The sequence below is a fragment of the Pelodiscus sinensis genome, chromosome 1 (assembly GCF_052426305.1).
Source record: "Pelodiscus sinensis isolate ZL-2025 chromosome 1, ASM5242630v1, whole genome shotgun sequence".
Lineage (NCBI taxonomy): Eukaryota > Metazoa > Chordata > Testudines > Trionychidae > Pelodiscus > Pelodiscus sinensis.
Window position 1 is genome coordinate 310,455,722 of NC_143052.1, and position 22,522 is coordinate 310,478,243.

The 22,522-nt window shown below is 44.6% G+C and overlaps 2 protein-coding genes across 2 annotated transcripts; both read left to right on the forward strand.

The window, feature by feature from the left end:
• The first annotated feature begins 7 nt into the window (after positions 1-7).
• LOC142824008 (maestro heat-like repeat-containing protein family member 2B) lies at positions 8-2,875 on the forward strand. Its single transcript, XM_089776410.1, has 5 exons — positions 8-174; positions 589-668; positions 1,128-1,263; positions 1,433-1,528; positions 2,377-2,875. The coding sequence occupies exons 1-5, from the start codon at positions 55-57 to the stop codon at positions 2,554-2,556; spliced, it is 612 nt and encodes a 203-aa protein (XP_089632536.1). The 5' UTR covers positions 8-54; the 3' UTR covers positions 2,557-2,875.
• Positions 2,380-15,449, forward strand: LOC142824841 (maestro heat-like repeat-containing protein family member 2B). The gene is made up of 7 exons (XM_089776408.1): positions 2,380-2,481; positions 7,186-7,309; positions 8,707-8,816; positions 10,901-11,053; positions 12,233-12,387; positions 13,925-14,087; positions 14,531-15,449. Exons 3-7 carry the CDS (start codon positions 8,808-8,810, stop codon positions 14,729-14,731), a joined length of 681 nt encoding a protein of 226 aa, XP_089632534.1. The 5' UTR covers positions 2,380-2,481; positions 7,186-7,309; positions 8,707-8,807; the 3' UTR covers positions 14,732-15,449.
• The last annotated feature ends 7,073 nt before the right edge of the window (positions 15,450-22,522 follow it).

Consider the following 22,522-nt stretch of genomic DNA (forward strand, 5'->3'; position numbering starts at 1 on the left):
TGATTCTCTCAGTTTCTCACCCACATCCTCTTGTTTTTCCTGGAAATGTAGGACATGGACCTGAAATCAACCCTCATCCAGAATGCAACAGAGATTAGCTGTGCAGTTTTGAAGACTGGAGACTCCCAGGCATTTGAATTCTCTTACAAACTGGAGCTCCTTGATTACATGATGGTGAGTGATTAGGAACTTTGAAGCCTGAGCTACAAGGGATTTTGTTATTATGTAATGAGACTGATTGTCCGGGTAGATGTTATTCTTTCCATTGGCTGTAGCTATACTACTGCAGTGTCATGATTTACCTGCCTGGCACCCAGAATGCTGGGTCCACTGTGCTTGGCCGGGATGCTGGCATATTGTGGGCTGTAACTGGAAGGAATGGATAGTGTCTGATGAGTTACCAGGATACAGCTTGCTGACCTGTGTATAGCAGATGTCTCTACGGTCCATTTCTGAGGCAGAGAGCCACTGAAACAGTGTCTGTTTCTTACAGGTCTGGTATAAAGCCCTGTTTCAGAAGGTGAGGGGGAGGCTTCTCTGCCTTTCAAACCCACTTCCTATTTTTATGTCTCTGTTCATGCATTTCAGGACTTCATTAAAAAGGAACCATTGGATTCCCTGGTGTCTCCAGTTCGTTACGAGGCAATGTTTGCGATTGGACAGCTGTGGTAGGATATTCTATGCCATATTTCTTGGCACTGTGATGTCTTCTCATTTGTTAATTCATGAGTGTCAGGTTGGGAGCAGGCTGATGCTCACATGGTGTTTTTGTTTTGAGGGTTTGAATGCGTCATGTCTGTTTGGAGATTTGTGCTTGAAAGGCACAAGAGTGGAGGTTGTGGGGCATGCCATACTACGGAGAAGAGTTCAGGTGGGGATGGAGGTTTCTGGCTAGCTGGCAGGGGGAAGGAAGCTGGTGGATTTCTCTAAAAAGGGAATTGAAGTTTTAGCTTTACTTCTAGATGAGCAAATAATTAACAGAGGTACAAAGAGGTGCACAGCTGCAAAGTGAAGGGCTGTTTGCATTTGGGGTTCTAGATTGGGATAATCTTTATTCATTTAACCCATGTTTTACTTGGCTATGGTATTGAATCTAACACGTGACTTCTCTTTCTGTCTTCTGACAGCAAACTCAAACCATCTCTGACCCTGGAGGAAAACCGTGAGATCCTTGATCTGTGTTTTAAAAGTGTATTTCCCCTTCCTCCCTTGGAGAAGATGAAAGAGGAAGGCAAGAAACTAGAGGATACTCTGCACATAGAGGTATATGACACCAATTCCCCTCTGGCAGACTCCACTGAGATCTCTGCCCAGCAAGCACTGGGTGATAGCAGCCACACATGGCCTCCCTGCAAAGTCATGGCTAACTTCACCTCCACCTCCTGCAGAAATTATCTGGTGTTGAGCCTCACTCCTTCTCTTCTGGTTTCAGTTGATGTATGAGTGCTCCTTAGAAGCCCTTAGTGAGCTAATGAAGATCCTGCTTGAGGAAGAACCAACCCCAGACTGGTTCCAGGAAATGTTTCATGTGAGTAGCCCATAGGACCAGGGTGATAATTGTTTCTTGTGTTATAGCAGGGATGATGCTCAAGCTTCTGTTGTGGAGGAATTTTCCGCAGCGGGTGAATTTTAGGGAGAAAGCATCAATTTTTTCCTGAAGTAAGTGGGAATGTGTCCCATTGAAATCCATGGGAGCTGTTCCATTTTATGCCAGTGGTGGACTGAGATCTAGTTTTTCCAGTATAGTTAACACTACATGGACAGGAAAGAAAATCATCAGTGCAGTAACCAAATTCAAGAGGACCAGTGAGAACTGGTCACCTCTTGTAAAAGGAATGAATTAGTATTGAGTTAAGCTCTGTGTATGGAAACTCATTCACCAAAGACTTCCTGCTCTTCAGACATAAACAGAATAGTTTGAAGAGCTGAGGGGAGGGGAGTTAGGTGCAACGTTGGTATGAAAATAAAGTTATAAAAGGAGCTGGGCTGGGGAGACTTCTCTGCTCCTCTCTGTCATTTGCCACTCAGCATGGGAGAAGCTGTCCAGGAAAGAGAACACAGCACCGGACCCCAAACTGCATGCAATGTGCTAGACAGCTGCCATCAGACAGTCTACAGAAGCCCTCACATACACAGAGCCAGACTCATCTCTCATGTAACTCCTTTGGCTTTGATGGAGTTATGTACACCAGAGGTGAATCTGGTCCCTGGGACTTGTATATACAAGGGTCTCTTTTTGGAGACATATAAATCTTTTGCTATATGGAAGTTAAATGCTTTGGAGAGGGATTTTAGTGACAATCAAACCTATTTAAAAGAAACGTTTGGAAGGGTTTTTTGGTACTAACTTTGTCCATTCTCCTGCTTTGCCAACAGCTACTAGAGACCTGGCTCAGTTCAGAGAAGGAGTGGGAGAGAGAAAGGGCCTTGCAGGCCAGTGTCTGGCTGCTAACTGCCTATCAGGAGATAGTTAATAGCACAGTGAGTATAGTTCTACTCTTCCTTGAGCTGACTTTCCCACTTAAATCAAATCTGACATTCAACGTGAATGCATGAGAAATTCTACTAGGCCTGCAGCTGGGGCCTCAAAGTGACTAAGATCCCTCTGCTTCCATAAGAGAAAGGTTTCCATAAGAGTGCTGTGACAGCACTCAGGCCAGACTGTAAGAAACAGGGCAGGCAGTTCCCCAGACGAGTGATTTTATAATTAGATTCACCAAACCAGTAAGAAAAGAGCTTCTACTCTGGTTAACAAAATACCAAACAATAGTACCCTTTAGGCATTCCAGATCTTGGTTCCCATCTAGACAACTAAGTCTAATATAATCACCAATCACAAAGGACTAGACACTTATCCTTAGGTTAATATGAATCACAGGTCTTCCCTAAATATCAGCCAATCCTTAATAACCGAATATCAGATTTGTTGTTAAAAGGAAAAAGAAGAGAGTTACAAATGGTTAAGTGATAGATATTTGTTAAAATGACTTTCACTTTTCATAGTTCAGGATCACAACCATGGTGGAATAAACGGCTGGCTTGTAAAAGTCTCTCTGGAATCATGCTAACCGGTCAACATCCAAAGCCAGTTTAGATGCAAAGGCTGTTAGTTTTTCCATGCATTTCCCAGACTATTCCAAATAATTATTTGGAAGATCTATGTCCTATGGCTTACACGTCCCCTGTTCAAAGTTTAAGCAGACTGGAGAGAGAAGATCAGTCCCATAACTTGTCTTTTATAGCTATTCTAGCCGGTTGGCAAGCCTCCTCACAGAAATTGTCTAAGCAGGATCTCTCCCTGAGAAAGAATAGGTCATGCAGATCTCCTGTCGTGCTTTGTTTTGAAGTTAATTTTCTATTTCCTATGCATACACTGGTAAATGGGTGATACCATCTGCTTTGTCAACAAAACCCTGTAGTCTAGACACAACCCTACATGCAATAACACCTTCTGTCGACAGAAATCTGTCGACAGAAGGTGTTATGCCTCGTAAAATGAGGTTTACCAGCGTCGACAAAACTGCTGAGTTCTGTCGACGTTATGTCGACAGAACTCAGCGGTAGTGTAGACGCAGGTATAGTTTTGTCGACAAAACTCAGTAGTCTAGACACACCCTTTGAAATAACATATAAGTGACTTGTCTTGATACAATTGCAGTGCCGCTTGTTAAGTTATTGTGGGTCACACATAGGTTGGCTGTGTCAGTGTCATAGATGCCTTCTTATACTCTCAGGCTGTTAAAGTTGAATTTCTATTTCTATTTAATCAGATAAGAACATAAAACATGAATGGCCATTCTGGATCCCCCAGACAAATGGTTCATGTATCCTGTCTTCTGGCAGTGGTGGGTGTTATATGCATCAGAGGGAACAAACAGAACAAGGCAATTGTTGAGTGATCTCTCCCCTGTTGTCCAGTCCCAGCCCCAGGCAGTCAGAGATATAGGGACACCCATATCATGCATCTCTGATCATCTTATATGGCTCTATCATACCCCCCTGTAAGCATCTCTTTTCTAAGATGAATGGTCCCAGTCCTTTTAACTTCTCCTTGTACGAGTTATCCCATATCCCATATCATTTTTGTTGCTTTTCTCTGAACTTTTTCCAATTATAACCTAACTTTATATAAGTTGGAGGACTACAATTGCTTGCAGTATTCAAGGTGTGGGTGTACCATGGATTTGAAACAGTGGCATGATAAGAACATAAGAACATAAGAACATAAAAACGGCCGTACTGGGTCAGACCAAAGGTCCATCTAGCCCAGTATCCTGACTACCGACAGTGGCCAGCACCAGGTGCCCCAGAGAGGGTGGACCGAAGACAGTGATCAAGCGATTTGTCTCCTGCCATCCCTCTCCAGCCTCTGACAAACAGAGGCCAAGGACACCATTTTATCCCTTGGCTAATAGCCTTTCATGCACCTAGCCTCCATGAAATTATCTAGCTTCTCTTTAAACTCTATTATAGTCCTAGCCTTCACAGCCTGATCTGGCAAGGAGTTCCACAGGTTGACTACACGCTGTGTGAAGAAGAACTTCTTTTATTAGTTTTAAACCTGCTACCCATTAATTTCATTTGGTGTCCTCTAGTTCTTCTATTTAGGGAACTAATAAATAACTTTTCTTTATCGGCCCTCTCTACACCACTCATGATTTTATAGACCTCTATCATATCCCCCCTCAGTCTCCTCTTTTCTAAACTGAAAAGTCCCAGTCGCTTTAACCTCTCCTCATATGGGACCCGTTCCAAACCCCTAATCATTTTAGTTGCCCTTTTCTGAACCCTTTCCAAGGCCAAAATATCTTTTTTGAGGTGAGGAGACCACATCTGTACACAGTATTCAAGATGTGGGCGTACCATAGTTTTATACAGGGGTAGTAAGATATTCTGGGTCTTATTTTCTATCCCTTTCTTAATAATTCCCAGCATTCTATTTTCCTTTTTGACCGCTGCTGCACACTGCGTGGAAGTTTTCAGAGAACTGTCCACAATAACTCCAAGATCCCTTTCCTGATTTGTCGTAGCCAAATTAGCCCCCATCATACTGTATGTATAGTTGGGGTTATTTTTCCCGATGTGCATTACTTTACATTTATCCACATTAAATTTCATTTGCCATTTTGTTGCCCAATCACTCAGTTTGGTGAGATCTTTTTGGAGTCCCTCACAGTCTGCTTCTGTCTTGACTATCCTAAACAGTTTTGTATCATCTGCAAACTTTACCACCTCACTGCTTACCCCTTTCTCCAGATCATTTATAAATAAGTTGAAAAGGATTGGTCCCAGGACTGACCCTTGGGGTACACCACTAGTTACCCCTGTCCAATCTGAAAATTTACCATTTATTCCTACCCTTTGTTTCCTGTCATTTAACCAGTTCGCAATCCAAGAAAGGACCTTCCCTCTTATCCCTTGGCCATGTAATTTACACAAGAGCCTTTGGTGAGGGACCTTGTCAAAGGCTTTCTGAAAATCCAAGTATACTATATCTACTGGATCCCCCTTGTCTGCATGTTTGTTGACCCCTTCAAAGAACTCTAACAGATTAGTAAGACAGGATTTCCTTTTACAGAAACCATGTTGACTTTTGTCCAATAAATTATGCTCTTCTACATGCTTCACAATTTTATTCTTTACTATTGTTTCTACTAATTTGCCCGGTACTGAAGTTAGACTTACCGGTCTGTAATTTCCAGGATCGCCTCTAGAGCCCTTTTTAAATATTGGTGTCACGTTAGCTACCTTCCAGTCATTAGGTACGGAAGCCGATTTAAAGGATAGGTTACAAACTACAGATAATAGCTCACCAATTTCCCATTTGAGTTCTTTTAGAACCCTTGGATGAATGCCATCTGGTCCCGGAGATTTGTTAACATTAAGTTTTTCTATTTGTTCCAAAACCTCCTCTAAAGACACTTCAATCCGGGACAGTTCCTCAGATTCATCACCCACAAAGGACGGTGCAGATTCAGGAATCTCCCCAACGTCCTCAGCCGTGAAGACTGAAGCAAAGAAATCATTTAGTTTCTTCGCAATGGCTTTATCGTCCTTGATTGCTTCTTTTATAGCTCAATCATCTAGAGGACCCTCAGTTTTTTTAGCAGGCTTCCTGCTTCTAATGTACTTAAAAAACATTTTGTTATTTCTTTTTGAGTTTTTGGCTAGCTGTTCCTCAAAATCTTTTTTTGCTTTTCTTATTACATTTTTACACTTGATTTGACAGTGTTTATGTTCCTTTCTATTTATCTCACTAGGACTGGACTTCCACTTATGAAAAGATACCTTTTTGTCCCTCACTGCTTCTTTTACATGGTGGTTAAGCCGCGGTGACTCTTTTTTAGGTCTCTTGCTATGTTTTTTAATTTGGGGTATACATTTAAGTTGGGCCCCTGTTATGGTGTCTTTAAAAAGTTTTCATGCAGCTTTCAGGGACTTTGCTCTAGTCACTGTGCCTTTTAATTTCTGTTTCACTAACCTCCTCATTTTTGTGTAATTCCCCTTTTTGAAATTAAATGCCAGGGTGCTGGACTGCTGAGGTGTTCTTCCCACCACAGGAATGTTGAATGTTATTATATTATGGTCACTATTCCCAAGCGGTCCGGTAACGGTTATATCCTGGACCTGATCCTGCACTCCACTCAGGACTAAATCGAGAATTGCCTCTCCCCTTGTGGGTTCCAAGAAGCAGTCATTTAAGCCATTGAGAAATTTTATCTCTGCTTCTCTTCCTGAGGTGACATGTATCCAGTCAATATGGCGGTAATTAAAATCCCCCATTATTATAGAGTTCTTTATTTTGGTAGCCTCTCTAATCTCCCTCAGCATTTCAATGTCAGTATCGCTGTCCTGGTCAGGTGGTCGGTAATATATCCCTACTGCTAATTTCTTATTATTTATCATATTATTATTCATCCCTTTTCCTAGTGGTTCCTAACATACCATTAGCATTTTTAAGTGCAGCTGCGTGTTGAACAGATGTTTTTAGAGGACTATCCACAATGACTCTGAGATTTTTCTTGAGTGCTACAGCTAATTTAGACCCCATCAATTTGCATGTACAATAAGGATTATGTTTTCCAATGTGCCGTACCCAGGTACAGTAATGGAGTTCACAATAAGGAAGGCAAATAATGTCCAGTATAGCCGGAGAACTTTCATTCTTCATTCTTTTTAAATTAGCCTCAGGAAACTTTTCATCAGTTTGGATATCTGATTGGGCTATTAGCACCATATACCTGTGCTTCAGTAACAACATCGCGTCAGTTGGTGGTTGACTGTATCAACTGTCTTCTCAATATACAAGGTGAGGAGACCATGAGCAGGTGTAAGTAACCCTTCACTTTCTTTCATTGTTGTAATGACCCTTTTTTCCATCTGTAATTCTTTCTGTCTTGTTAGCGACACTTATATAACAGAATAATTGGGGCCTTGTAAGTACATTGCTGGAAGAGAACTGCACAAATAATAAATAATCTGCAAATATTAGAGGGTGGGCAAAATATAGCACACAGGCCAGATCTGCCCTTCTCCCCAGAATTTCTGTCTGGAGCGCTCAGCTGATTAGCAAGCATGCCAGCAGCATGTGTTCAGCTGCCCCTCTCCGACTTGCTCCATCCTATCTGCTGCTAGTGGTGTGTGGAGGGGAGGTGAGCAGGGAGGCGTGCAGAAGTCAGGGTGACCCCTTTGCCCCTGTCATCATCTCTTCAGAGCAGAGTTTGGGGAGAGGGACACATACAATAGTGCTGCTCCAGGTGAGTAACGGAGTGCCTATCTAAAGAGGCAGTGCACTGTTTCTAAGATTTCTCTGGCAGCCAGCATGTCCCTCTCTCTCTCTCTCTCTCTCTCACATACACACACACACACACACACACACATTGTCTCACACACACTCTCTCCCCCGCCATATGCCCATATGCCCCCCCTCTGCAGAGTAGGGTGGGGAGAGGGAGATGACAGAGCAGGACAGCTTTCCTTTAAAGAGACAGTTCATGATTTAGAAGTGAGCGAAGAGCCTGGGTTTCCTACCTAAGCTTTTGGTCAGCCCCATCTCTTTTACAATGAGAGTTCAGTGGAGGAATTCTCCTCCAAATCAGAACCTCAGATCAATCTACATGAGTTCTGCTTGACTATGAGATTAGATTTAAATACTGAGAGCAGAGTGGCTACTGAAACCAGATATACAGAGAAAAAGGCTCCACACAGAATACAGTGCCTGTTTAACCCTGTATGAATCAGAATGAATCACATGCCATTACTGTTAACTTTCAGACATAGGGGCTACGTCTAGACTACATCCCTTTTTCGGAGGGATAAGGGATCTTTCGGAAAAGGCTTAATTTTCCGCAAGATCAGCATCTAGACTGGCGCTTTTCTCCGGCAAAGCTCCGTGCCGAAAAAAGCTGCAGCCATTTTTATGCTAATGAAGCGGGGGAGATTTAAATCCCCGCTTCATTAGGAATTGCGATACATCTAATTTACATCCCTTTTCCGAAAAAGGGATGTAGTCTAGACATAGCCTGACGGTAAAATTCTGACTCCATTAAAGTCAACAAGAATTTCGTCATTGGCTTTAGTGGGGCCAAAATTTCACACACAGCTGGTAATAACATACCCCATAGATCCTCCTGTATGATTATCTATGGATCAGAGGTTCAGTTTTATTAAATGTTGCCATACTTTTTCTCCTTTTCTCTATCCTAGGTCAGTGCACAAACCTGGGATCAGCAGACGAGGAGCTGAGATGTCTCCGTGAGGCACTAACAACTCCAGACCCTGAGGCTCTGTTTCAAACCTCTTGCAAAATGGCTAAGGTAACAGACACTAGGTGACTGTCCTAATGGTTGTGCACCATTCATTTTCCCTTGTCCAGAGGACTGGAAAAGGGCAAATATAGTGCCCATCTATAAAAAGGGAAATAAGAACAACCCAGGAAACTACAGACCAGTTAGTTTAACTTCTGTGCCTGGGAAGATAATGGAGCAAGTAATTAAGGAAATCGTCTGTAAACACTTGGAAAGTGGCAAGGTGCTAGGGAACAGCCAGCCTGGATTTGTAAAGAACAAATCATGTCAAACCAATCTGATAGTTTTCTTTGATAGGATAACGAGTCTTGTGGATAAGGGAGAAGTGGTGGATGTGGTATACCTAGACTTTAGTAAGGCATTTGATACAGTCTCGCATGATATTCTTATCAATAAACTAGGTAAATACAACTTAGATGGGGCTACTATAAGGTGGGTGCATAACTGGCTGGATAACCATACTCAGAGAGTAGTTATTAATGGTTCACAATCCTGCTGGAAAGGCATAACAAGTGGGGTTCCACAGGGGTCTGTTTTGGGACTGGCTTTGTTCAATATCTTCATCAACGATTTAGATATTGGTATAGAAAGTACGCTTATTAAGTTTGCAGACGATACCAAGCTGGGAGGGGTTGCGACTAATCTGCAGGATAGGGTCATAATTCAAAATGACTTGGACAAATTGGAGAAATGGTCTGAGGTAAATAGGATGAAGTTTAAGACAAATGCCAAGTTCTCCACTTAGGAAGGAACAATCAGTTTCATAAATACAGAATGGGAAGCGACTGTCTGGGAAGGAGTACGGCAGAAAGAGATCTAGGGGTTATAGTGGACCACAAGTTGAATATGAGTCAGCAGTGTGATGCCATTGCAAAGAAAGCAAACATGATTCTGGGATGCATTAACAGGGGTGTTGTGAGCAAGACATGAGAAGTCATTCTTCCGCTCTACTCTGCACTGGTTAGGCCTCAATTGGAGTATTGTGTTCAGTTCTGAGCACCGCATTTCAAGAAAGATGTGGAGAAATTGGAGAGGGTCCAGAGAAGAGCAACGAGAATGATTAAAGGTCTAGAGAACATGACCTATGAGGGAAGGCTGAAGGAATTAGGTTTGTTTAGTTTAGAAAAGAGAAGATCGAGGGGGATAGCAGTTTTCAGATATCTAAAAGGGTGCCATAAGGAGGAGGGAGAAAACTTGTTCATCTTGGCCTATGGGGATAGAACAAGAAGCAATGGGCTTAAACTGCAGCAAGGGAGATTTAGATTGGACATTAGGAAAAAGTTCCTAATTGTCAGGGTAGTCAAACACTGGAATAAATTGCCCAGGGAGGTTGTGGAATCTCCATCTCTGGAGATATTTAGGAGTAGGTTAGATAAATGTCTATCAGGGATGGTTTAGACAGTATTTGGTCCTGCCATGAGGGCAGGGGATTGGACTCGATGACCTCTCAAGGTCCCTTCCAGTCCTAGTATTCTATGATTCTATGATTGTTTTATGCTTTTGTGATGTCTTTCCACACTTGGAGCGAGCTATGGGAGTGAGGCATTCGTGGGTAATCAGTAACATGCTTTTCATAGATATATGCTATGAATGCCATGTAAAAAACAGATTCCAGACAGTTGCATGAACATGCCCATGCATGTGCGCGCGCACATCCATCCATCCATCCATCCATCCAGGGGGAAAATATGTGAGCGGGACATCAAGCTGAGAAACCAGTCTTGTCACCTTGTGTGTTTACCTGAACCTATATTTGTGTGCATGCATCTCTTTGCATATTTTTATATTTTGTGAAAAGATGTCATGTACATCATAGAATATAAACTGGAAATTTACATCCTGTTTGTCCCATACAATGTTGTGCTAACTGTATAACCTAAGATCTAACCTGATATTATTAGTGTAGAATAGAGATGTGGTAGCTAGAAAGATTACAGAGAAAATTTTAATTGCAACTGCCTTGCCAGATATGAGCCCAATTAGCAATTTGCTGATGAATACATTATTTTCCTATACAGCTCTTAGGCCTCCTTTCTTAAAAGTACTGGAGCCGACTATCATTGCAATCTTTCCTGTTTTTGATCTGTCCACAGGTGGTTAGTAAGTACTTTCCCTCTGACCAAGCCACAGATTTTATTGAGGCCATACTGGATGGTATGCTGTCTGCTAGCCCCTCCTGTGCCACAGCAGCCGGTCTGTGGATGAAAATCATCCTGAAGGAGTGTGGAAGTGCCATGCTGGATGAGGTAAAATAGAAGCTGGAGAGGTTTTTCTGGCTAACCTGCAGGCTTTCAGGTTTTTGCCATCATTTGCAGTGAATACAAGTCTTGCTGTTTCTCCCCCTGGGATTGGAAGGTAATTCCATCTGTGTTCCTATCCTGAGTCAGGCAATGAGGGAATCAACAGCAGAAGACAGAGATAATCTAACGATACATCTGCACTAGCTCGTTAGTTCGAGCTGGGTAGGGTAATGAGGGCAAGCGGAGTTGCAAATGAAGCCCGAGATTTAAATATCCCGGGCTTCCTTTGCATGTTCCCTGGCGCCACCATTTTTAAATCCCCCTTAGTCCGAACTCCGTGCCCGCGGCTACATGCGGCATGGACTAGGTAGTTCAAATTAAAGATCCTAATTCGAACTACCGTTACCCCTCATGGAATTAGGATCTTTAATTAGAACTACCTACTCCATGCCTTGTGTAGCCGCAGGCACTGTGTTCGGATTAAGGGGGATTTTAAAATGGCAGCACCCGGGAACATGCAAATGAAGCCCGGGATATTTAAATCCTGGGCTTCATTTGCAACTCTGCTTGCCCTCATTACCCTACCTAGCTCGAACTAACAAGCTAGTGTAGCCGTACCCCAAGTGAAAAGGAAGATGCTTGATTATTTGTCTATCTTGTTGTCACAGTTTCCAGCCATGAAAGGCTTGGAAAAATTAGACTCCGAGTAAAATGCAAAAAGAGAATATCCGGCCCCAAGAGACAAGCTAAGTGAACTACATCTTAGGGCCTCAGATAATGAGGGGTCTCTAAAAATACCCCAAAATTGCTAGTTTTTACTTGCCTCTTTGCCTATGTACAGATAGATAGATAGATAGATAGATAGATAACTTTATTATTTCTATTTTCATTGTCATTTCTGTTAGAATAATACATGTTGTTTTGGAAATGCAGTGAGGCCTCTTTAACTTGACATAGCTTAGGGCCTCAGCATGTTTTAACCCGGTGTTACAGCCAGGTATGGGCAGTGATATGTATAATTTTTGTGGGTTAAATCTATGCAGCCATGTCTAAATACTTGTTTTTTGAAGGGAGGATTTTCTACAAGAACAGCAAATTGCTAAACGACTAAATAAACGTTTTGGTTCTGCAGAATGAATGGAGAGAATGGAAAAAGGACATTTTTTCTGGTTTTATTCTGTCCAGGTGCCAGATATCCTGAGTATAATATATATACATATGCCTACCATCGAGCAGGGTAGCTTGAGGCAGTTCCTGGTGGAGTCAGTGTCCATTCTTGCTCACCATCACCTAGAGGCAGTGATCTTCAGCCTCCTCATCAAACATCTGCCGATGGACAGGTATATACTGCTCCTTACAGTGTTCATTTTGGTAACCATGGATCCCACGGCTTCACTGGAAGATGTAAGGCTTCATTTAAGCCACAGACAGTTTGAGATAATTCCTAAAGGTTAATAGCTTGGGTCTTTCTGCAGAAAGGTCCAAGACCATGTCAAGGTGGGTGCAGGGAGAAATTAAGTGTCATTCTGTTTCCATTAATTAATAGTTGCTTTGGCATCCTAAAGACTTCCCTTTACTGGCATCACTGGAGTGGATTTTTGCCTCTCCAGACCCCTGAACTAACATCACCCTGGAAATTGCCAGTGACTGTTCGTTTTCTGGTAGCATGAAAGCTTCAAATCCAAATTCCTGGCTGATTAGCAAGGATAGGGCACCAGGCTTTTGGTATCAGCAAGGGCATGGCTGCTGGAATGGAGTTGTCATTCTTGGTACTTAAAGACAGGGCGGTAAGCATATCTATCATTTCATTCAAACATCCCTAGCTGAATTATCAGTCATCAGTGCTGGAATCTAAGAACATAAGAACGGCTGTAGTGGGTCAGACCAAATGTCCATCTAGCCCAGGATCCTGTCTTCAGACAGTGGCCAATGCCAGGTGCCCCATAGGGAGTGAACAGAACATGCCCATTCTGGCAAATAGAGGCCAGGGAATGCCATTTGTGAAGAGGTCATGGGCTAGCCACAAATATTTGTTCTCATAGTTGTACATCCAGTTAGTAGGAAGATCATTTTTCTTTCTTCAACTTGTCTCCCAGGCCCTGATCTTTGGGCATCATATGCTCATGATTCCATATCTACTGAGAAGTAGGAAAACAGGAACTGTGATTAGAGCTCTGTGTCCTTTCCTTCTGAAGTCTAGCATTAATGGTTATGGTGCAGTAAGACTAGGGTTGTGTCTATACAGCACCCTAAACTTGAAATAAGATGCACAATTTGCACTCCGCAAATTGCGTATCATATTTTGCATAGCCTATTTTGAAATGTGGCGCTTCTACACAGCACCAAATGTCGAAATAATGTGCTATTTCAAGCCATCCCTTATCCCTCATGCAACAAAGTTTATTGGGATGGCAAAATAGTGTGCCCATTATTTTGAAAAATATTTCAAAATAACGGGCTGCTTGTGTAAATGTGGGGTAGCTATTTCGGGATACCTCCAGGATCCCAAAACAGTCATGCACTGTAGAAATGTAACCTGAAATGTAACTTAACTTAGTTCTGTAACTAGAAACTCAATATGTAAAACATGAGGACCATATAAGGAGGACAGCACTCTGAACTTGCTCATCATAGGGAGGGCTTGACAAATAATACAATCTACTCACCCATGGCGTGTAGATTGTAACCTGGAAGAGCCAGGTTCGGGCGACCTGTGCATGCGCAGAACGATCTGTGCATGCACAGATCGCCGGACAGCGCGGTTGGTGAGCCCTGATCATAGTCAAGGAGAAAATTTGTTCTTTACTTGAATATGATGCATATAGTCAGAGCCACAAAAGTCTCCAGGGGTCACATATAACTTATGTTAAATTGCAGTGACACCACTGAGCTGTGGAGATCTCTGGGGACAGATCCCTTGCTCGCCCCTCAAGTCCTGAAGGTCCTAATAGAAAAAATAAAGACTCCAACAAGTCAAGAAGGAAGGATGACCTCAGAGACAGAAACAGACCTGCATTTAGCAGCTGCTGAACCTCTCATAGTAAGTTAGACGACAGACATGTATTTCTCTGCCTTGTGACAAACATGCTGATGGAAAGCTAGATGAGTGGTATAATATTGTCATATGGGCACTTCTTTTCTGAAGTACTGTTTCCTGGATTCCAGCTGTGCTTTCTGTGGAACAACAGATGGCAGATTTAGAGCATGTGGCTGATTCACTTAATACTATCTGGCAATTAGAAAGTCTTTGAATCAGATTTCTTACAGTGCTTTGCAGATGTTTTGTACAACTCACAACATGCTTTGATAGGTCGTACACATTTTTACAGCTATGGGACGCTAAGGCACACATGGAGTGAATTGCTCTCGGTCATTCATCAAGTTAGTGACAGGAGTGAGAATTTAGTCCAGCAGGTATCAGAAGGGGAGAGAGTGTGATAGTGTTAGGAAGAGACCTCTTCTTTTACCATGCTCTCCTTTCAGGCAACATGTGCCATCTTTGAAGTGGTGTCAGCATTGCAGCTGAGCAAAACTGTGCAGGAGCTGTTCCCGGAGTTGTTTACTGTTCTCCTGCAGCAGATCAGCCAAACCCTAGGACAAAAGATGCCTTTGCCCAGGATGAGCAGCCGAAGGAGGTTATTCAGAAAAGGACAACAACTATGTGAGGGCAACCCTTGCAGGTAATTAGAAGAAAGGGAGCAAAACAAAGAGAATCTCAGTCCATTTGTGTGACACTCCCCAGGAGTTCTCAGGGTTATGAGGCACCTTACCATCACCTGCTTTTAATATGAGAAAGTCTTGTTTGTGCTTGCTATAGGTCAGTTCCCTGAAACCACCAACCTCTGGCAACACAAACACTACTATCTAGGCCTCCTCAGGCCTCAGTCTCTTTGTCCTCTCTTTCTGACTACAGCTTAGAGAATCTCTATCAATGGATTCTCCTCTAAGAGAAGTCTCCCTGCGATGTACGTGCATCTCCGCACCAATCAGCGTTCCCCCATCTCTTAGTTTAAAAACTGCTCTACGGCCTTTTAATGTTTAGTGCCAGTAGTCTGGTTCCACCCTGGTTTAGGTGGAGCCCATCCTTCCTGTATAGGCTCCCCCTCTCCCAAAAGTGTCCCCAGTTCCTGATAAATCCAAACCCCTCTTCCCTACACCATCGTCTCATCCACGCATTGAGACTCTGAAGCTTTGCCTGCCTACCTGGTCCTGCGCGTGGAACTGGAAGCATTTCCAAGAATGCCACCATAGAGGTCCTGGATTTCAGTCTCTTTCCTAGCAACCTAAATTTGGCCTCCAGGACATCTCTCCTACCCTTCCCTATGTCATTGATACCTACATGTACCACAACCACCGGCTCCTCCCCAGCACTAGACATAAGTCTATCTAGATACCTCGAGAGATCCACAACCTTTGCACCAGGCAGTCAAGTGACCATACAGTTCTCCCGGTCATCACAAACCCAACTATCTATGTTTCTAACGATCGAATCACTCACTACTAACACCTGCCTCTTCCTAACATCTGGCATTCCCTCCCCCTCAGAGGTATCGTTGGTGCGAGAGGATACCGCAACATCCTCGGGAAGGAGGGTCCCAACTACGGGATGGTTTCCCTCTGCTTCCATTAAATTCTCTGTTCCCTTGAGACTTTCATTCTCCTTAAGAGCACTGGGACTCTCAGACTGGAGGTGGGACAGTACTACAGTGTCCTGGAAAGTCTCATCAACATAGCTCTCTACCTCTGTTAGCTCCTCCAGTTCAGCCACCCTGGCCTCCAAAGCCCGAACTCGGTCTCTGAGGGCCAGGAGCTCCTTGCAACAGGTGCACACATACGCCATTCGCCCACAGGGCAGGTAATCATACATGTTACACTCGACGTAATAAACAGGATAGCCTCCACTCTGCTGCTGGGCTTCTGTCTCCATTTTTTTATGAATAAATTTAAGTAAAAACTGGGCTTATTAAATCTCTGGAATATAGATTATTATAAAAGTTAGGTTTAAAGAAGATCAGAAGTCACTAGTGCCCTCTAAACTCCCACTCCAAAGTCCCTCTCCAAGCTCCCTGTTCGCGGACTCACAGGCTTATATAGCTCTGGTAGCCCCTCCCCCGACTGAGGCTCAGCCAATTAACATAGGCTTCTAGATTTCAAACCTTTTAGAAGCTCCTTCAAACAAACAAACAAACAAACAAACAAACAAACAAACAAACAGACAAACACCAAACTAAACCAAACAGAGAAACACAAGCTCAGCACACAACAAATAACCCCCCCCCCCCACACACAAACACACTCCCTTTTCATCCATCTCACACACAACAGTCTTGAGCCCCCACTCAGTAGCTTGGGAAATTCACACACCTCTGGACGCCTCTGAGAGGCAATGCTTCCCCACTTGCAAGCACAGAGTCTGAGTGTAGAAAAGAAACTTTTAATGAAAGAGAGAGAGAGAGGTCACATGGCATTAGCTTGGGAAAATACCACAGCCAGAGTTCATAACCAACCCACGAGTAACCATCCCAGCTCAAATGGATTGAGCAATGTCCTTTGCCCCTCAGGCTCACTAGTCCAACAATTTAAGGGTCCCATTCACTTACCCAAACTTTCTCCATACCCCACTTCAAACGCCCCACTTACAGCTCTGTCAGTACAGTCCCAGACACATCACCCTGATGACTCCACCCATTGAGCCTGAGGCCATGCCACCTTCGTGCTGCTCTTGTGGTCTGCTGCTCCACCAGCCGCTCTGCTGGCTGCCTGCCACTGCTCCTCTCCAGCTGCCCTGCTGGCCACCCTCTGGTCTCTCCCACCAGCCCCTCTGCTGACCGCAATGGGTCTGGCTCCAGGCCAAACCAGTGACTTCACCTCTTAGTGATTTCAACTCTTTAGCTACCACCTAGGCTGGCAAAAAGTTTCTAGCTTCCACTGGAATAACAAAAAGACTCCTAATGGAGTCTGCTTTAGGTCTACCCTTAGAAGGCGGGGGGCGGGGGGGGGGGGAGAGACAGGTTGAACCAGCCTTACAGCTGACACCTGGCAGGCATGAAGCAGGCTGGCTCAAGCCCTTTGTCCCCAACTCAGTTCACTCAGCTCTGGAAGGGGGAGGCTTGTTTATCTGAGACCCCTTACAATGATGGTGTCTCTCCTGCAAGCACTGGTGTCATATTTTACAGTTCCTACATTTAGGGGTAGCATGGTTTGTGACCCCACAACAGCCAAATTAGTTACAATACATCACATTCCATTCTGACAACCAGTCCTCCATCAGCCCTGGCTGAATTGGATTTATATAACCACACCCCAGATTCCTTCCCCATCCCAGCATGAAGCAGTTAATTATCATACAGGCCTGTATTTACATATCAACAGTTAATTATCTTACAGGGCTAAACAATTTGAGTGAGCATGCCCACCCCCAAAATGTGGTGTATTCTCTCCTTTTCGCTGGCTGATTGCAAGCAGTAGTTCAGCCCCTGCTTACACTTATACTTTAGAACTCAGCTCTGGAAAACATACAACACTTAGATGTATTTATAGGGAAAACAAGAACTGGTATATTATCAAAGAACAGAGATGTCAGTGATAATGAGTTAGAATACAGGCAAAAAATGGTTAGAGCCCTGCGCGAATACAAACATCTACCCCTGGACACGGAGATCTGCAGATAGACATTGGGTTCTGCACATCCACAGGGCTCTGCTCCCAAGAGCCATTGTGACCAACAGAGAGGCGCATGGCCCTGTCATGCCTGGGAACCAGTGTCCTGCACCAGCAGCTCCTCCCATCCGCACTGCTGTGTGGTGTCAGTTGAAGGGCACACATTGCTCTGTGTCTCGCAGGTCCACCTGCTGCTCTTTTAAGGGTAGCCAAAACTACATCAGGGTTATTTTCAGGCCCCACTTTGCAGAACGCTACCTTCTGTGGCTGGTTTCCATTTCCTGTCATAAACTCTCCAAACTTCGGAGGAGTCGTTGCCATCCCTGGGCTTGTTCCCATATAAATTCCTGCTGGTTCTTTTGCTGCTAAGCCTAGCAGGCAAACAAGGACTGGTTTTCTGCATGGTGGGATTGTTGGAAGGTCTGCAGGGCCTTCTACTCCTGCAATTTTCAACTGGGTTTATTTCAAGGGCTAAGAAGCAGGGCTGGCATTAGACTAGCGGCAGCTCAGGGCAGAATGCTGAAGCTCTGAGCCCAGATGGGCTGGAGCATTGAGGCCCAGCACCTTGCAGTAAATCCTGAGCCCCAATGTCCTGTGGGGTTACAGACTGGAGCTGGAAGTCCTAAGCCCCAGTGCCTAGCATGACAGAGGCTTGGAACCGGGCTGTGGAGTATTAAATTAAATTAATGGAGATTGCCTATCTCCTAGAACTGGAAGGGACCATATTGGAGGGGACCTCAGAAAGAGAGGTTGAGAACCCATGTCCTACACCTCTCTTTGCTGCTCTAGAACCCTTTTGCAGTGTTCTCTCCAGTACCCAGACTTCTACATCTTCTCAGCCACGTTCTCAGTTTGCATAGATAAAAGGAAATCCTGGATGAGCCCCCCCAGCTGGGACAGGGTGGGAAGGTCTTCCACAAACACAGGTGTTCCGTGAACACAGCCCGTGTTGAGACTTTCTTGTCTGTACCTACCGATGTGTAGACTATTTCCAGTGTTTTAATCCACCTGTCCATGCATAGCACCGTTACATTATATCTCAGCTTTCTAGTCCCTCCTCCAGATGGAGGGAAAGTGTTTCCATTCAGAGAACTCCCTTTGAAAGGCTCTCCTAGCATTTTGCTCTCTGTTTCCCTCAAACACTCCTCTGTGTGTCCCTTTAGGCAGATTCCTTATTAATGGGATAATAGGTTTGTTGATTCTATAGCCCCACTCTAGCCAGGCAATCAGGTACATTTCTATCCAATTAGGCTTTCTCTGGGGAAGCTAATTAGTAGTAGTAGTTACCAGAGTGCTGACCCCAAGTACAAGCTCTCAGCACCCTGTCACATCTCGCTGGAGATAAGGCCCCAAAATATCCATTAGTGATCACTAATCTCTCTGTGTCCCAGCTTTTGGGGTCTGATTGTGAATTTTTTCCATATTACTGTACTGTGCTAGTGCCCATACGCCTTGCAGATAGGAGAAAGTGACTGCAAAATGTTGTCCATAGCAACACTAGTAATATGAGATGTATGAGACTGAAATACCTCCTGGGATTAAGTCCTTCCAAAAACAGTGGTCCCCAGGATACTGTCAATGGATGAACTGTCAATGAACAACAGCCCTGACAAGTAACTGGGGTTTCCTGACTGCTTAGGCTGTGCCTTTCTATTGGTTACTACAGTTCTGTGCCTCTTTTCCCCCAGGCTTTCTATTGAAGCATTAGAGGCTGTGCTTTTCAAGGCTGTGAATGAGAAGCTGATAAGAACACTCTGGAAGCAGAGAACTTGGATGCTTCTTGAAAATCCGCAGACTCACCACGAGGGGGTGTGTTTGCTGGTGAGGTAAGAGATCTAGGAGACAGCATTTCATCCTCAGGGATCGGCAACAAATAGAGTGACTGACAGGGAACTTTCAGGTATAGCTTTGTGCGGGGTGTCCTGGGTGAGAAACACAGAGCTTCCATGCGTACGTTTTAGAGTTGTATGGTCATAGCAGCTAAGCTTTTGAAGTGCACAGTCTGCCCCATAAGTGGTTCCTTTTGTCTTCCAGTGTTCTGCAAAGATCTGGACTAATAACAGTGGAGATCATACAGAGCCTCAGGTATGAGCAGTTCCACCATTAGGCTGTTATCTGTTGTTTACCTTTCTCTGAGGAGTTGTACAGTTCAGTTCATAGGAATTCATTTTAGATAGTAGAATGTGTCCTTTGTAAGGAAATCTCACAAGGAACTTCATTACACCTTTCTTAATCATTTTCTCTTTGTTATTTTTGGGGCCTATACTAGCCTGGCCTAGCTGCCTATTCTAATTGCTGGTTAAGAGAGAGTGAGAAAGATATAGATAGGCTACGTCTACATTGGCAAGATTTTGCGCAAATAAGTTATGTCTAACCTACAGCACTAATTCAAATTAACTTAATTCGAATTAGTTAATTCAAAATAAGCTAATTTGAATGAGTGCATCTAGACCTAAAAACTAATTCGAATTAGCATTTTGCTAATTCGAAATAGCATGTCCACATTGAGTGGACCCTGAACCGAAGTTAAGGCTGGCCAGAACCAGTGCCGTCAGGGCATCAGGTTAGGACTTAAGGTTTGGAGCTGCTTCCTCAGGCTAGCCGAGGGCTGTGCTTAAAAGGACCCGACCCCCACCCCGGACAGACAGTTCTCAGGATTCCCCGCTTGCTTGTCTAACTCGATGGGGACAACAAAGCAGTCCTGTCTTGGAGTGCCCTGAATGCCCACACTCGGCACATTACAGCACTCGACCATCAGCCCGGCTGCACTTGCCGCAGGCTGCCATCCGGGGGAGGTCAATCAGGGGGCTGTCAGGATCCAGGAGGCCCTACAGGAAAGCTTCCACCCCGAGGAGCCCGCAGAGCCACCCCAGTCCTCCCCATCGGGGGCTCGTGCCCCATTCCTCCCTCACCTCCTTCCACTTACCCTTCCCGAGCCCCCTCTTCCTGATGTAAAAAATAAAGGACACGTGTTCAAAAATAGAAACTCTCTTTATTTAACAAAACTGGGGACGCGGGAGGGGTGAGTTAACCTCTGGGGGACTGGGAAAAGGAGGTGGGAGAGGGGAAGAAAGAGGGTGGGAGAGGGGAGGTGGAAACCTGGGAGGAGGGAGCTGGAAGGGGGAAGCCAGGGGAAGAAGGAGGAGGGGAAGTATAAAACTATGGTACGCCATATCTTCAGAACTGTGTACAGATGTGGTCTTCTCACCTCAAAAAAGATATGGCCTTGGAAAGGGTTCAGAAAAGGGCAAGTACAATGATTAGGGGTTTGGAACAGGTCCCATATGAAGAGAGGCTAAAGAGACTGGGACTTTTCAGCTTAGAAAAGAGGAGACTGAGGGGTGATATGATAGAGGTCTATAAAATCATGAGTGGTATGGAGAGGGTGCATAAAGAAAAGTTCTTCATTAGTTCCCATAATATAAGGACTAGAGGACACCAAATGAAATGAATGGACATCAGGTTTAAAACTAATAAAAGAAAGTTCTTCTTCACACAAAGTTCTTCTTATAGTCAACCTGTGGAACTCCTTGCCACAGGAGGCTGTGAAGCCTAGAACTATAACAGAGTTTAAAGAGAAGTTAGATAAATTCATGGAGGTTGGTTCCGTGGAGTGCTATTAGCCAGGGGGTAGGAATGGTGTCCCTGGCCTCTGTTTGTGGAAGGCTGAAGATGGATGGCACGAGACAAATCGCTTGGTCATTGTCTTCGGTCCATCCCCTCTGGGGTACCTGGTGTTGGCCGCTGTCGGCAGACAGGCTACTGGACTAGATGGACCTTTGGTCTGACTCAGTACGGCCATTCTTATGTTCTTATGTTCTAAGCGCAGGGCTCAGGGTCGGGGGTCTCACTGGAACAACTTGATTTTCATGCAAACCTGCTCCTGGTTTTGGATGTGGCCTTTGGTGGCCAGGCTGCAGCTATCCTGCCCTAGACGGCTGCATTCCTGTGCCTAGTGTGGAGGTCATGGACGCTGGAGGCCTCCCCCCCAAACCTCGATAATGTCCACGATCTCCGCACTAGACCAGGTGGGCACCTGCCTCTTGTGGCCCTGGGCAGGCTCCTAGGAGCCGCCAGCCTGGTCCTGGGAAGAGGCGGAGGGCTGGGTGGCAGCGGGTGGCTGGCTCATGCCATGCCAGGTGCAGGGTCTGCTGGCTGGGTGCTGGCAGGCTTGCAACTGGCACAGGCACTGTAGCCAGACCGTGCCCCTTTAAGGGCTCTGGGGCTAGGAGAGGGGCAGAAAAGTTTCCCTGGCTTGGCCCAGAGTGGCCATCAGGGCAACCCGATTAAGGTTAGCCTCCCACTAGTTTGAATTTAGTGGCTACACAGCCCTTAATTTGAACTACCTAATTCGAACGAGGCGTTAGTCCTCGTAGAATGAGGTTTACCTAGTTCGAATTAAGCGCTACGCTAGTTCGATTGAAATTCGAACTAGCAGTTTATATGTATAGCCGCTATTAAAGTTAATTTGAACTAACGGCTGTTAGTTCGAATTAACTTTGTAGTGTAGACATACCCATACTTTTAACGCAAGAGTTTTTGCGTTAGAATATTTGCACAAGAGAGCGTCTACACTGGCATGTGCTGTTGCGCTAAGAGGCGCTTTTGTGCAAAATCATCCGTGCCAGTGTAGACGCTCTCTTGCGCAAGAAAGCTCCGATGGCCATTTTAGCCATTGGGCTTTCTTGCACAAGAAATTAATGTGGCCTGTCTACACTGCCCTCTTGCGCAAGAACAGTTGCACAGGAGGGCTTTTTCCTGAGCGGGAGCATCATAGTTTTTGAGCAAGAAGCACTGATTTTATACATTAGAATG

Excerpts from the sequence above, each read along its gene's own strand:
- LOC142824841 (XM_089776408.1), top strand. Across the intron at positions 12,388-13,924 it reads AAACATCTGCCGATGGACAG|TGACACCACTGAGCTGTGGA; the intron begins GTATATACTGCT and ends GTTAAATTGCAG. Across the intron at positions 14,088-14,530 it reads CAGCTGCTGAACCTCTCATA|GCAACATGTGCCATCTTTGA; the intron begins GTAAGTTAGACG and ends CTCTCCTTTCAG.
- LOC142824008 (XM_089776410.1), top strand. The coding sequence starts at position 55 with ATGGACCTGAAATCAACCCTCATCCAGAATGCAACAGAGATTAGCTGT. Across the intron at positions 175-588 it reads AGCTCCTTGATTACATGATG|GACTTCATTAAAAAGGAACC; the intron begins GTGAGTGATTAG and ends CATGCATTTCAG. Across the intron at positions 669-1,127 it reads TTTGCGATTGGACAGCTGTG|CAAACTCAAACCATCTCTGA; the intron begins GTAGGATATTCT and ends GTCTTCTGACAG.